This window comes from Corvus moneduloides, chromosome 12, assembly GCF_009650955.1.
Source record: "Corvus moneduloides isolate bCorMon1 chromosome 12, bCorMon1.pri, whole genome shotgun sequence".
NCBI classification, from domain to species: domain Eukaryota; kingdom Metazoa; phylum Chordata; class Aves; order Passeriformes; family Corvidae; genus Corvus; species Corvus moneduloides.
Window position 1 is genome coordinate 3,182,561 of NC_045487.1, and position 15,140 is coordinate 3,197,700.

Below are 15,140 nucleotides of genomic sequence, written 5' to 3' on the forward strand. Positions count from 1 at the left end.
AGGGAGGAGTGATGCATTTGCTGACGCTGGCCTCTGGATACACCCTATACCTCAGAGGAGCAAGCAGGCACATCAAAGAAATGCCATGGGAAGTTTATTTCTGTTTCTAGGCCCTTGTGATTCCCTGGGAGAAGGCAGCTCTGCCCGAATCCATGCAGTATTTCCAACTGGAACAGGAAACCACCCTCAGCAATGTCATAATTCACAGCTGAGACCTGCAAGCCCCTCCAAGAATTGTTCCGAAGCTTGGTCAGTGGTGGGCTTGTCCCCAGTCCAACTGCCCCTGAATTTGGGAATAGCTTGAGCATGTTTGACTTGCCCCATATCACTCTGTTGGTATCACCAGTGTGGGGCTTTGGAGGCTGCAGCCAAGGTGTGAAGTAGGTCCAGCAGCAGCAGTGAGGTTGTGCCAATTTACACCCCCTCGGGTATTTCTGATGAGGGTTTACTGTGCCTGAAGAACTGAGTGTCCCATTCACACCCTGGGAAAGCCGTTTACAGTTTCAGCCTCCCAGACAACCCAGCCTGAGCCACATGCTCCCAGGTTACAAACCCAGCACAGAATATCAGTTTGCTTTCATTAGGGAAAAAGAAATTTCTGGGATGAAACTTTCCTCAAGATTCTCATTCATTTGGCCGAGAAGTTGGGTTACAAATTGTATTTCCCAGATACCTGGGACAAGATTCTCTGAGACATCAAAAGAGATTAAAAGATTTACCACAAGGCAGAGAAATTGTGTCTGTAAGGACATTCTTCTAAAATCAGGAGTACCCCAATATTCAGAGCACAATGTCTCTCCTGCTGCTGAAATCCAGACCACGTAACATCAAAACTCAGGATGACACATCTACAGGGCAGGGTGGAGGGATTTTCTGTAAAGCAACAGAGCAACACAGAGTAACTGACCACTTCCCTGAGCACAGAAAAAGTGTTTCAAGTAATATGTGACTTTATTTTGTATTTAGATTGGCCATGCTCTCATTTTCCCACGAGAGAACTAAAACTTTCCAGAGGAAAAGTCAACTCCCAGCTTGAAATGCCACAAAATTCAGATGTCAGAAGTTCAACTTTCCCACCAAAAAAAGGTTTGATCAGAAAACGGCCACACCTCAGACCAATGTTGCTAAAGCAGGCACCAAAACCCTTCAAATGTCCTGGGCATCCCTGTTCCTGGCTACCCAAAGAAATACTGCAAGCTCTACTGTCCATGGACAAAACCCCAGTTACTTTCTCGGGGAGAATAAAGGCGAGAACAGAATTATGTTTATCTGCTCCATGATCAAAAGAGTGACCTGAGTTAATGAGCTTTTTGGAGAGGTTCCAGGCAAACTCATGTTCATTCCAAAAATAAACCTCAGATTGATGCAAGTGGACATTATGCCAAAGAGGACAAGATAGGGGTAAAGCAGAGTACAAGAGCAGCAAAGTGAAATGTGGAACTGTTTGTTGCTTGCATCCTTTGATGACTACAGACGGGAAATTTTAGTTGGAAATCATCCACACAAGGAACTTCAGCGTCCAGCTGGTGGTTTGGGTGAATTGAGAGTAGTTGGATTTCTGAGTGGGCAACGCTGACTTCTCTCTTTCCCAAAGCCATGAGTCAGGCTGTGCACAGGGATCCAACATGAGCAAAAGCACAATGAAGGAAAATCCAGCAAGCTTCAACACGTGGCTGCCTTTCCTGTGGCTCAGGACGTGGCCACAGTTCCTTATTTTGGCTCCAAAAGCTCCTGGTTAAGGTTGGTTCCTCTGGGTGGACAAGGATGTGAGCAGCTCCTGCTTTTATTTGGATGAGGCACAAGCACTGGAAATCTTGACTCAGCCAAACGGGGCTGCAAACAATGCAATGACATCCCTGATGTTATTGGAAAGATGTTCCACATCTGCCTTCCCTGCTGCTGGAAGGGAACAGTTGGCTTTACTAATAAGGAGACGAGCAAACTTTCTTCTTCCCAGCCCTCCTGTCCAGAATCCATAACTCACTGACCTGGAGCAACACTGTCCTGCTGACAGGCATTTCTTGGTGGCTGATTTCACCTCCTGGCACACCATGAAGACCTTCACATCTGCTCTAGACACAGTCAAGAACTGCAGTAGCTCTGTTTTGTTCCCTTGAGCCTTTCTTGCTTTTCTGATATATATTTTATGAAAATGTGGTCTCTCCTCATGAAAGTTCATTTTATCCCCTCCTGCCTTGTTACCAGATACGCAGTACTGAGGAGTACATGTCCTTAAAGCACTAATTCTAAGCCCTGTCACAATGACAGCTTTGTGCACAACTGTTCCAGCTGGTGTGGGCAGAAGAGTGACTAAAAAGACAGGAGGATGCATCCCATCAGCCCCATCACTGTCATATCCCGTTCCCCAAAGTCAAGACTTACTTGGAAATGTCCTTCTCGCTTCTGCTGTGCATCACAGGCCTCATCTCACGATGCCTTGGTTCTGGATTTGGAATGGGAAACGCCTTTCCTGCCCCGTAAATCCTGCTCCTGCCATAAAACAGGTCCAGACACCAAAAGCTCCTGTTACACCGTGGCATGAGGCTGCAGCAGAAGGTGTGACGCCATCCATCACCGCCGACTCAGCTGGCACTAATGGGGCTAAATGAGGGTGATTATGTTCGGGAAGAGGTGCTGCCGTGCCTGGAGGGCATCGTCTGTGCCAGACACTTCATTCAATAGTGACACCGCCCAGACATTGCTCCACATTAGCCCACCAACACTCTGCAGCGATTTCAACAATGGGCCTGAAGCAGAGCTCAATAAAATCAGGAAGGAAAAGAGCAGTGGGACACTTTCAGCTCAGTGAGTGGCTGTGACCAAGCGGTGCATCATGATTCGAGTCCACAGCGCAGTTTCCAGAGGAAGAATTACGCAGCTGTGGTTCCAGCCTTTGGGCTTCCTGTGACACATTTGCCTGTTTTTTAATTTCTGTGCAATATCCTTTAACAGATCGTGAGGACCACTCATGACCTTTAATTAGAAAATTGGTGAGCCAGTATTACAACCCGCTTCCCACAGCCCCATGGATTCCCACAGCAGCGTTGCCACACCTTTTTCTTAGTGCCAGAGGGGACAGCACAGCCAGCAGCAACAAGAGGCATGGTCTGATGCCATCTCCTGTTCTCTTCTGCCATGGTGGAAATCACTCATCTGTAAACATATCCTCTCAAAGATGTCACCACTCCAGAAAATCTACATTTCCCTGCATGGCTGGTTTGGAGCCTCTGATTTGTGCAGAACTGAGGTTCGCGTGCAAACTATGAGCACACCTGCAATGACCAGCTCAGGCCCCTGTTAATGGTTCCATAAAGGAGATCCTGAGAGGGCTTTGTGAGCCTTTCTCTTCACAGGGGATCTGTATCCTTGCACCCTTTGCAAAACTCTCTTCCTGTCCAGTCAAAACAGATGTCGAAATCTAGAGTAATTCTCAGTACACTCATTAAAAAACAGTCTGTGGTTCATTTCTGCTTCCTCTTCCAATAATTTTCTTGTCTCCCTCCTCTCCCAGGAAAAACCTTCCCCACCATCAGTGTGAGGGGGTTCCCTGAGCTCAGTCTGTGCCCACAACTGCTGCCACCACTATCCCCTGTGAGCAGCACAGCCCTGCCTGCCCTTCTCTGCCACCAGGAAAGGAAGGGGAAATGAAAAGGGGGGGTGGTGTGCAAGTCCCAGGGGTCTCAGGTCTGCCTTTAATTAAAGATAGAGATCACAGAAGATAATGAGAAGGTACAGGAGAGCTCAGCTTAAAATGTGGCTTTGATGAGAAACTCACATCTGCCAAAATCACCATGCCCAGAGGGCTGGTGGGTCAGAGGTGTTGGTGGGAATAGGATTTCCCTCTGCTTTGCATGCCCCCAGCTCTGGGAATGACTCCTTTACCCATCCACCAAACCAGAGATGCTCCCACAGACAGGATGCAGATTATCCAGACACAAAATCTCACTGCACCCAGCAAGGCACCCCTCAGCACAGGGCTGTTCAAGCTGGCTCTACAAATGGAGCAGCTGCAAGGGACCCTTCTACTCGTCAGTGACCAAGCACAAATCCGATGGTGTCTATCGCTGCTGTAACAACAGGAGTTGGGTTTTTATCCAGGCTTGTCATCCTTGGCAGTTTTCCAGGCTGCCTGTGCTGTTTGACCAGCTGAGTGAGCTGTTCCATCAATTTTCCCTGAGGAAAGTCCACGGGGAAGCCGTTGATATGAAGAGGTAGAAAACAACGGCTGTGTTGTCTGCCCAGCCACCGAGCTGGAAAGGTGCCCATAATTTCCAGAAAACCCAAACGTTAGCTCAGGAAAAGCGAGGCTGCTTGTGGCTGTCTTTTCCTAGTGAGAAAATTTCCTTTACATTGCATTGAGCTGGAAGAATGACACCCTCTGGTATCCCACAGGAGATGGCTTTCCTGGAAGAAGGCAGAGCCAATAGTCAAACTCTTTCCAGGTGCTTTCAGGGGAAGGGAAAAATGTGTCCTCAGCATTTCTGGATAATTTCAGCACCACATGAGAATCTGTCTGGAGCAGATTTGCAGGCCATGGACTTATGTCTGACAACCCTGAGACCCTCGGGCTAAGAGGAAAGGAAAACTGGCTCCATGTGTCCTTGCTGGCATCTCTGTGCCAACACAGCTCAGGAGGGAGCGTTGTCCCTACAACCACAGTGTCCCTTTTCTCTTTCCATTGGATCAACTTCAGGGTTAAAAAGCAAAATGTGAAGAGGAGACTCCATTCCCCGTTCCTGGAAAAGAACCTCCACCTGCACGGCCGTGTGGGACCAAAAAGCTACAACCCTTCGAGCTAATGTGTGTGCTAATTGATGAATCAACTGCTCAGAGCTAAAAGCTCTCACAGAGTCCTTCCAAAGCCGAGGTTTGGCTTAAAGGAGCTGAGGAACTGGAAGCAAGAAGTAATTTGGGACCACCTAAGTGGCAGCAGGCTTGGCAGGATGGGCTGCAGAGCCAGGAAAAGGCATCGTGGAGTTACCGGTGATGAAACGGAGCCTTTCATAACTGCCAGAATGAAACACTTTTCTTTTGGGGAAGAAAAAGAAAATTAGTTTGAGGGGCTTCAAAGCACCAGGATCACCTCACACTCTGTCTTCCGCTCACCCCTCTGGATTTTGGGGATTGGCTTTCATTCAAAGTGCACAGCAGAACTCCCCTCAGATTTCACAAAAATAAGGTGTTAGGCTCCAGGCTGAGTCCTTGTCTTGGCTCTTTGCTCTTCACTCCTCCTTTAGCTCCATTCCTCAAGAAAAGCCTTTCTCCTTTGCAGTTCTGCCTGGAACTTCTTAGGTTTTTTCAGCTGACACTCCTTTTCAATTTCAGCAAAAGAGATTGCTCCTCTCTTCACCCAGACAGCATCTCAGTCTCTGCATGAGCCAGCAAATGCCAGTGAAACACCATGGGAAAATTAAAAAAAACCAAACAAAAAATTAATTTAAATTTTTCATTAATGCTTTGCAGTGCCAACAAGCTTTTAAGAAGCCACACTTTCAAACATGAAAAGAAATTACTGAAATAACTGCAATTTCACTTTTTAAAACTCGGCATATTTTCAAAATTTTTTTTAATATATTTTGATCAAAACCACTTTTCAGTTTAAACTGCCTCACAACAAAAATGAGGATTGGCTTTCACTCCATTTTGATCCTTAATGAAACAAAAGTGCTTTGGGGGTTTGGGTAGTTGCATGAAATTTAAATAATGTGGTTGGTTTGGGGTTGATTTTTTTTTTCTTTCTAAAGGTCAGTCAATGAAAAAAACCTCCATTTATCTGTAATTTGCAATTACAGAGTCAGACCCTCCAATTCCCCAGGGGTGCCCCACTACTGACCCTCAGATGAGGAGCGCTGCTCAACGCCCTCCCAGCTTGGGTCCCTTCCAGGGAAGTTGCTCCCCTCGTGGGACTGAGACTCCAGCTGGTTTCACTGACCCAAGGCCTCGGAGCAGCTCCAAGCCTGGGTCTCAAATGGGAAAGGTTGGCACACACAAAGAAAAAGAAAAAAACCAGAGGAACACTTACCTAATTCTGTGCTATTGCTCATTAAAAAGGCCTGCCTGACAGGTCCTGCCGATATTTCTGTTCCCAATGTATGAATTATTAGTAATTAGTATCTGTGACTCACTAATATTTACTTTAGGAGGTATTTTTATAAAGTTTGACTGTTTTCTCGAAGTAGGAGCTAACGGAGGCTCCTGTTGTTAACAGCCAGGGAGCCCTCCCTGAACAAACTTTTCTGGTCACTGTTTAAACTGGGCTGCTGGGCTCTTTTGAGGCCCTGACCCTCCAATGCTGAGCACTGAGGCTGGCAGGGATGGCCCTGCTGGGACACAGCTAATTTTAAATCTGGATCCCATAGCAAAGGAAAAACCTCGATTTTACTGGCAAAACTGTCACAGTCGAACGTTGTGTTCAGATTACGGGAAGAGGCTGCGAGAGAGCACACACACAATCCCTTTTTTGGGTACTTGGCATTAACTTTATCTGAAGTCATGGATTATATAAGAGAAGAGCAGAGACCTCACACAACTTTCTCCTGCGTCAGTGCAGGACACCCGGGGCAGGAGGGACCCTCCACTCCAAGCCCCCCCGTTGTGCCACACCGTGCCCATGGCCAAGGGGACAGGGCTTGACCTCTTTTCCAGTAACTCTCCTTAAAAGTGGATCACAAGCATTTTCTGGAACTGTATCCAGAGCTGTCCACAACATCAACTAGAGTTGGCTCTTAAAGTCCTTTTCTTGGTCTAGACTCGAAACTTTGGAGCTCATGAAAACTTGGGTGTTTTCTTAATTTTATTGCCCTCGTTAAAGTGGTCGGTGTCCAAACAAATCCCCATTTAATGCTTTGGATTTGCAGAGATCATTGTTTGCTGATAATGAAGCTGTTCCCAAGGAAAGCATTGTCCAGCACTGGGCTACTCAGATCCCTGCATCTGTTTTGCTGTAAGGGTTTGGGACAGCTTGACTTCCCTCGTGTCTTTGGAAAGGCACACACAGCCTGCTGAGCTGGCCAGCTGCCCTCAGACGCCTGAGATGGTTTCTTGACTCTGCAGATGAGAAAATTTCCATGGTCTCCCTTCTCCCCACCCGAAGCCTGTCCTCAGATGGTGGCTGCACGCCTGGCACTGGGAGGAGAAGCCTTCTCTGTCTGTGCTGCTCTGCAGCAGCCAGCACTCAGTCTGGGTTACTCTGCACAGTGACCTCCAGGGGATGCCCTAAATCACCCCTTGCCAGCATCTCAGAGCAGCATTTTTGGAGGGTTGTCCCCAGTATTTTACCTCAGACATGATGGCCACTGGTCAAACACACCTCAAAAATCATTTCACTGCCAAAAGACCTAAAAAACCCAAAAACCCAACTGAAAAACCTGAGCAACAAAGAATTAAGAGAAAATTGACTATTTTTTATCATCTCAGTCCATGATGCCATGACACTGCACACCTTTACTTAGGCCACTTCCACCAGGTCATCTCTGTCTGTGTCGCCCATGGAAAAATGACAGTCCCTGCTTGTGCACCATCCTGGCCCAACAGTGATGGAATGTTTCCTTTACCCTTGAAAATTATAGCAAAAAACCACCTGGGAAGACCATCAAGACATTTTTTAGTCCATCCTCTACTCAGAGCAAGATCTCATTTTAGGAGCTGCCATCCAGAATATTCTTAAAACCCATATGGCTTGAAAAGACCACACAGATAATCTGCTCCAGTCAGAGTCTTTATCAATGGTCTCAGTGTTTCCTACTACATTTAAGACCATCCCTTCCCAGTGGGGCCCCTTGGGGCATGAAGAACAAATGCCCTCTCTCCCTTTACTGTACCTTTACACACTTCAGGCATCCTCTTCCTCACCTTTTTCATCCTCAGAGATCTCTCCTGCTTTCTCAGGAATTGTTTTAGCTCTCAGGTCTCTCTTTGCTTCCTCCTGGACTTCCCACAGCCAGTTGAGTATTTTCCAGGCAGTAACAGTGCAAACCCAGACATTGTCATTTTGCACCAGAGACCTGAACAGACCAAGCAAAGCTGAAAGTTTTCTCACCTGCCTTGCTGATCGTGCCCCTCCTTTCACACTTGATATGACTTTTATCTCCTTGGTAATGTGATGCTTTCGATTCTAATTTATCTTGGTTGGGTTGAGCTATTCCCTACCAGTTGGTCTCCATCTTTTATTATTCCTTGTACTCTTCCAAGTGTCATCTGATTTTTGCAGACTGTTTCTTCCAGCACAGGTACTGATGCAGTTTTGGAGCTCCCTGCATTGATATAAACCATATTTTCATTACAAGCACATCAAATAAGATGGTGTGAATACCCCTCCTACAGTCCATCTGTACTGGATTTTACTCTCTTTTTTCAAACTTACAAAGCCTGCTCAGCCGATGAACAGGGAAATTAGGCTGCTTTTGAGATTTGTTTCTGACAAACTTCTCCTCTGGATTTAGTTCAGAGGTGGTGTTTTCTCAGCTTCCACTTGTGCAAAAGAGAGATGCGCAGAAACAAGCCTCGAGGCAGCTACTGAAATGAAAACTTCAGGATATCAGTCAAGAACTTCTCAGGACAGTTGTATGTGTTGGCAGGTCCCCCCTTGGGGTCATGGTCACCCACATTCCCTAAACCACAGGAGCCCAAACCTGACAGAAGCAGCCCTTGTAAGACATCCCAAAGCTCTGAATTTATTTTGCTCCCTTCTGCTTTCAGCTCTCATGTTCCACCTGAGCCTCCTGACTTTTCCACCGCTATAAATATCCTTGTATTCCTTTCGACACTTAATCTCCTTGCCATGTGCTGGGTTGTGCAGTGGCTGAGGGACAGTGTGGACAGCCCTCCCTGCTGCCGTGGCACAGAGGGTGAGGAGCAGAGGGAACTGCATAAGGCAGACCTTGTCTGTTGACTTAACTCTGTAACCCAATTTTAACCACTGTCAACAAGATAGAAGGGTGGCTTCTGCTTACACTGAGGCTTCTTTACACTGCTCTCTCCACACCCTAAAGTGGCATAAATGCCTCCTAAGTGCCTTAAAGTAGGTCCTTAGAATAAATGAGAGCCAACCCCATCGTTTGCAAAATGGCTTTGAAAACATCGCCGGGGGCGCATCCTATAAATGACTGTGGGTTTTTGGAAGGACACCCACCCCAAGGTATGCCCGTGCTATACATAGGCTCTGATGAGCTCAGCACGGGCTGAGGAGCGGCCAGCAGAAGGCAAAACAACCAGCAACAAGCTATTTCTCCCTGAGGCGGCAAGCAGGGAGAGCCCGGCTCCTTGTTGATCCCCAAGGGTTCCCAGCAATGCGGGAATTCAGGGCCATCAGATCAGCCACCCTCACTCAGTTCCACTTTCTCTTTCTCTTTGGGTTTCTCTTTCCCTTCCCCTCTACTTTCCTTCAGCCTTCCAGTTTTTATGCCTTCTCAGCTAAAGCAGAATCTGAATCCCACCCCATGTGGGAAAAAAAGAATAAATCTTTCTCCTGCCTCTGTATTTTGGCCCAAGCCTTCACTTACCTGGTTTTCACACCTGTTGTACAGGAAGGAGGCACAGCTTTGTTTGCCATGGTGCTCTCACGCAGCACTGGTGATAACACCAATTTCTGGTGGATGAGAAGAGGACAAAGCACATGGCTCGAGCAGGAGGAGACAAAACCAGAGACAGTGTCAAAGGAGGGGAGGCTGACCCAAAGGATGGGTTGACTTCAGCCCTAAATTTTGAGTGTTACGCTATTTTGCTCTCTAGGCCAACCAGGACCTGAATTTTAGCACAGAATTCACGGAATCACAGAGTGGATTTGGTTGGAAGGGACCTTAAAGATCACCCTGCTCCAAATCACAGAGTGGGACATTTTGTAGCACCACCAAATAGGATATCAAACAACTGCTGTCATTAACAGGATGCTCTAATCAGCCTCACAATAACCATTAGCCTGAATTCCCCTCTCTGCTTACCTTTAAGTTCTGCTTATGAAAATCTTCCCGAATACTTTCAGCGAAGGAGATATTTCTGCAGCAGTAGGAATGGGGGAATGAAAGCACAAAGTAAATTCAAAGGGGCAGTTTTGAATTGCAGAGCATGCAGGAGCCATGGAACTTCCCTTCTTGAGAAACCACTGACAGTGCAATGATGGTGTTAATTCATCACTCCTAGGCTGGGATTTACAGGGAAATATTGTTTCACCATAACTGCATCAGCCCAACCTCGGAGTAATGCAAACCTCTCTGGATTTAATGTTTATCTTGTTGCATAGGTAATGGAAAACACAAAATTTCATGGCCTTGTCAATCAGGACCCCATCCCATGGCCCAGCCCACATTTTTGGTCAAAACCCATCTGGTGCTCATTGCCTGGAGGCTGAGTTAGGGACCTCCCTGTGTTGCTCCTATAACCAAAATGGGGTTGGATTACCAGGAAACAACTTGGTTTGATTTGTGGTGCTGTCAGCAAGGATGAGCCTGGAGAAAATTTCAAGGGGAATTACAAAATCTGAATACTTTTCCTTTTAAAAAATAAGGGCACAATTCACACCAGCCTGTTCAGGTGGGGAGGAGATCATCTCACTTGTATTTTGCAGCACTAATTCATTAAACACTGTTTCCAATCCATTAATCCACTCCATCCCTTATGTTGCAGGGATTTAAAGACAGCCAGTGATTTTCCCTTACTCTCAGTATGTTTCACTAAGGCTTCATCTTATTTCGATGGGGTAAAGATTAACTTTTAATGCCTGAGTACTGGGCAGTTTATTTACTTGTGGAGCAGGCTTTGCACATCCCAATCTCATTTGGGGTCTCCAGGGGATGGTCTAGTTCCCAGAAGTAATCCCAAATATCTTTTCTAAACAGAAACCCAACTCTGGCTGAGCATTAAGGACAAGGGAGGCATTCATTTTGGGAAGGTTTTATTTCACAAATAATTCATAAATCAAAAGAAAATGGAGGGGTAGGGAGGAAAGATATTTTACAATTCGGTATTTAGAAAAAAAAAAATCTAGTTTATAAACAACCACGGCCCCTTGATAAACATGCAAAGGCACACAAAAATTTACATGTAACTTTTATACATAGGAAGTAAAATACATCATTTTTCATAGAAAAAAAAAAAAGCAATTCTATGAACTGGCCCTAAATATTTAGACTGCACAAGTGACCAGCTGGAGCCTCCTCAACCAGATGTTGGCTGAAGGTCTTTGAAAGAAGGAAAGAGTGGAGCCAAGGCCCCCCAGCACAGCGGCGGCAGGAGAAGCGCCGCGCTCTGGATTTCAGCCTGGTTGTGTTTCCTGGAGATTTGGCTGAGCCAGATGTTCTGCAATGACAATGTCATTGCTTCCAAATCCCAAATGATTGGAAAAGAACAACCAGGCAGCATCAGCTTTGCCGAGGGTTTAAGCAGGCTACACCTGGATGCTTCAGGTGCCTACAAATCTGCTGAGCTGGGGCTGAGGAGGAACGGGCCTGGTGAGATACGGACGTGATGCATCATGAAGCTGCACTGAAATATAGCAGGATGAGAAGTGTTTTGGTATCAGAAATAAAATCTGTCAATATTTGGCTAAAAACTGGTACTGTCCCACCTATTTATGAATAGCTAGCACACGTGATTGCAAGTCATTGATAGGTCATGACTGCCTTGGAGGACCTGATCGCCCCTAATTCTGGTGGAGGTATGTTTAAATTAATAGCACCCAGGACCTTGAATAATATTTGTGTAGTAAAGTCACAATTTCTCTTTTGTACAACAAGTATAAAAATAAACAGATACAGACTTAAATTAACATCGGTTTCTAGAAATCCAAACCAGTTGGCTGAAGACAAAAATACGCAATTGTAACTTGAATTAAGGATTTTAGGATATTTCTGTTGGAATAATAACCCTTCCCTTGTCCCCTCTTCGTCACCTAGGTACATCCCCAGCTGTTTGGATTTTTATGTGCTCACAGTAATCCCCTGGGTTTTACTCCAAGAGCCCTCACATTTCTTTCCATCACCTTCCATCTGTAATTTTCATGGATTCTACATTAACATCGAGGTGTTTTATGTGCTTTTGCAGTCCCCATGAACCTGACTGCATCTCTCACTCTCTCCAATTCAATTCATAGCCCATTTGGCCCAGGATGTCCCAGATCCTTGCTGCAGTGTTGGATGGGCTTGAACCAGACCATGCACATGTTTCACAGTGGGCAGAAACAGGGAAGCTTTTCCTCACTGCCAACATCTCAAACACTCCCAACCAGCAGCTTTTCTAGGATATGTTCCAGCTGTTTTTAACATCGATTTACTTAGTAAGAAAAAGAAATAGGTCGGCTTTCCTATCTAAAGTCAATACTGTACACCTTGGAAGACGATACTACATAAACAAAGACGACACGAAGAGTCACTTCTCTCTATCCAACCCAAAAGTAGGTTTTCTGTGCAGTATTTTTTGAGACAATGCAAAACAGCTCCAATTTCAGATTTTACGAAAGGTCTCTTTTCAAATTCAGATTTTACGGAGAAATAATCCCCAGTGGTGAGACAAACTGAGTGACAAATGCCATTTAAATGTCATTTCCTTGCTGATTTCATGGTGTTTACAGAATTAAAGAAGTGTGTAATCATATAAATGCTTTTGGTCTCTGTTTTGAAAGAGCTTGATGAGATGGCTCTTGTATCTGCCTAGATTAAACCAAATATGTTCTGGGTGTAAGAGCAGCTGTGAGACATCTGCCAGATAGAGGGAAATACTCCCCCAACTTGTTATCCAATATTACAATTCAGTTATTGAGCAGAAGAACTGTGCATTTACAAGAACTGAAGAACTACTCTTGACCTTGTCTTCTCATGACTGATGAAGTTACTGGACGTTTGTGTAAAAAAACTCACCAGATTTGTGTTTAGACCAATCCTAAAAATTAATTTCCAATGTGAAGCAGAGAACATTCTTCTGCCTTAAGAAAGCAGGCCATGCTAGGCCCTTCTCTTCACTTTGAAATGCATTTGGGTGCACGTCATGACAGAAATATCAAAATATGGAATATCATCATTACAACACCTATGAGTTTTGCAAAACCCACCATCCTGGATAGCAAATACTCACGGGTACAGCATTTACACTGAAAGTGGGCATCTGTTGGCTTCACAAACTGGACAGGAAAAATTAATCTACCCCAATTTATGTCATATCTTTAAAGCCTCAAAACTGCACACACCACAAGGAGCTTCACAAAGGAAAAGTGACCCTGCTTCCTACAGATGCAACCATTCCTAGCAGAAATAAGATTAATTTTATCACTACTTAACTACTATAAAACAACCAGCACTGCTGTATAAACCAATACACTGCATTTAACTGAAGTTATGGCGTGGAGTATAGGATGAGATGTGCCAGCACAGGAGCCCAAATTCTCTGACTTCTCAGAGGTTGCCAGACTTGCAAAATACCTGGGAGTGTTTGACCAGCAAACACTAAACCTGCTCTTTGGATTATCTGGTGGCCTCATTTTCTGCAGTGAGGATCTCTGCCACCATTTTACACCCTGCTCCAGGCCCATAAAACCTCGATTTTGGCTGCCAAGAACAACCCCAACCACCCTCATTCGAGGTACCCTGCCATGGTGCCACAGCAGCCTCACACAGCGGTGCTGCTGCACACCACCTCGGTGGGAAAACACCACATTTTATCCTCTTTTGCACAGAAACCATCCAACATACACAAAACCACTCTATCCAAGCCCATCCTCTCCCCAAACGATGCAACTTCTCAATGAGTTTCTCATTTCAAAGTGTCCAGCGCCTGGACAGCCACTCACTCCCTAGTCCGCTTGGCCACGCTCATCCTCACACCCATCCCAGGAGAAGCTTCACACCCTAAAAACACCATCCAGGGCCAGGCTGAGATCCCTGCATCTGCTGCACACGGAGCCACCGCTGTTCTGTGTAGCAACACCTCTGGTAAAACGAAACTTAGAACAGTTTATGGTTGCTGAATGCCCCTAGAGAAACAAAAACACGAGACGAAAAGATACAACGCTGCACAGGTGCGATGAGATGCCAACAGCTGAGTCAGAACCTGGGGTCTTTTTTGGGGTTCTTTTTTCCCCTTTTCTTTTGGAGTTCCCTGAAGGAGATTGGCAAGGAGGGTACGGGCAGAGCTGATGCTGTTCAGAGGAGCTTTGGCGTCTCCAGAGATCAACAGAGCGCTCTCCCAAAGAAACCTGCACCTTCCCTGGGGGTTTACTGCTTCACAGCAAAGATTCGGAAGGCGTTCCCATCTGAAGGATTCTTCAAGCTGGAGACAAAGAAAAGGAAAAGAAAACAAACATGGAATGAACCAAATGAAGACACCACAGGACCCAAACAGGCAACTCTGAATTTCTCTTATCTCTTTCCTACCAGGAGCAGGAGAAAGATAGCGGATGAAATAGAAGTGGCACGAATCCATGGTTTCACCTCTTTTTTTTTTTTATGTTTTCAATCCAAATCTGTAGTGCTAATGCCAACAAAAGGAGCTGGAAGACAACAGACTCTCTTACAGCCCTAGCTTTTATCCAGGGAACACTGTGCTTCCTTGTGCGAAGATTCAGGCATAAAGAGGAACGTGTTTTCCTTAAAAAACAGTTGTCAAATAGGCAGGCAGGTCCTGGCTTGGCTGCTAGTGCTGGCAGTAGGAATAGCCAGATCAGCTCACATTAAATGACAATAAATATGGATATTCATTTTCAGTTTCCAGAGGTGTCCCCAGATGCTGAGACTCCAAGCTGCTGGGGATGGCTCTGTGCATGGGGAGAGGGGGTATTTCTATTCCCAGGTCCTACTGCGCTGAAAAAACCCAGGAAAAATACAAAATTTCATATTCCCACAAAATAAACATTGCAACAAGGGTAAGGACTCAGTAAATCCTAAAGGGAATCCTTTCCCATCCCTGTCTGGGTGTGTGTCTTTACCCAGGGTTATTTCCAGTGTCCTAAAGGGTAAGTGTTCACCTTAATCTTGGAAAAGCTATTTCACTGTCTGGTGGATCTCACAGCATGAAGTTGTTCCTTATTGCCAAGTGTAAATAACACTTTCCAAATCTTCATCCCTGCTGTGAGAATGTCTCTGGTTTCCCTCACCTCCCAGATCAGCACTGGCTGCTCATATTGCACATCCCTGAGAGTGGTGGGATTTATTCTTAGC

The 15,140-nt window shown here is 45.7% G+C and overlaps 1 protein-coding gene across 2 annotated transcripts in view; it reads right to left on the minus strand.

Moving 5' to 3' along the window:
• Positions 1 to 10,871: 10,871 nt before the first annotated feature.
• CRISPLD2 (cysteine rich secretory protein LCCL domain containing 2) overlaps positions 10,872 to 15,140 on the minus strand; it is a 29,984-nt gene continuing 25,715 nt past the window's right edge. For both annotated transcript variants that reach the window (XM_032121851.1, XM_032121852.1), the window contains exon 15: positions 10,872 to 14,253. In XM_032121851.1, coding sequence (XP_031977742.1) covers positions 14,199 to 14,253 — 55 coding nt within the window. In that variant the 3' untranslated portion in view covers positions 10,872 to 14,198. The remainder of the gene's footprint in view (positions 14,254 to 15,140) is intronic.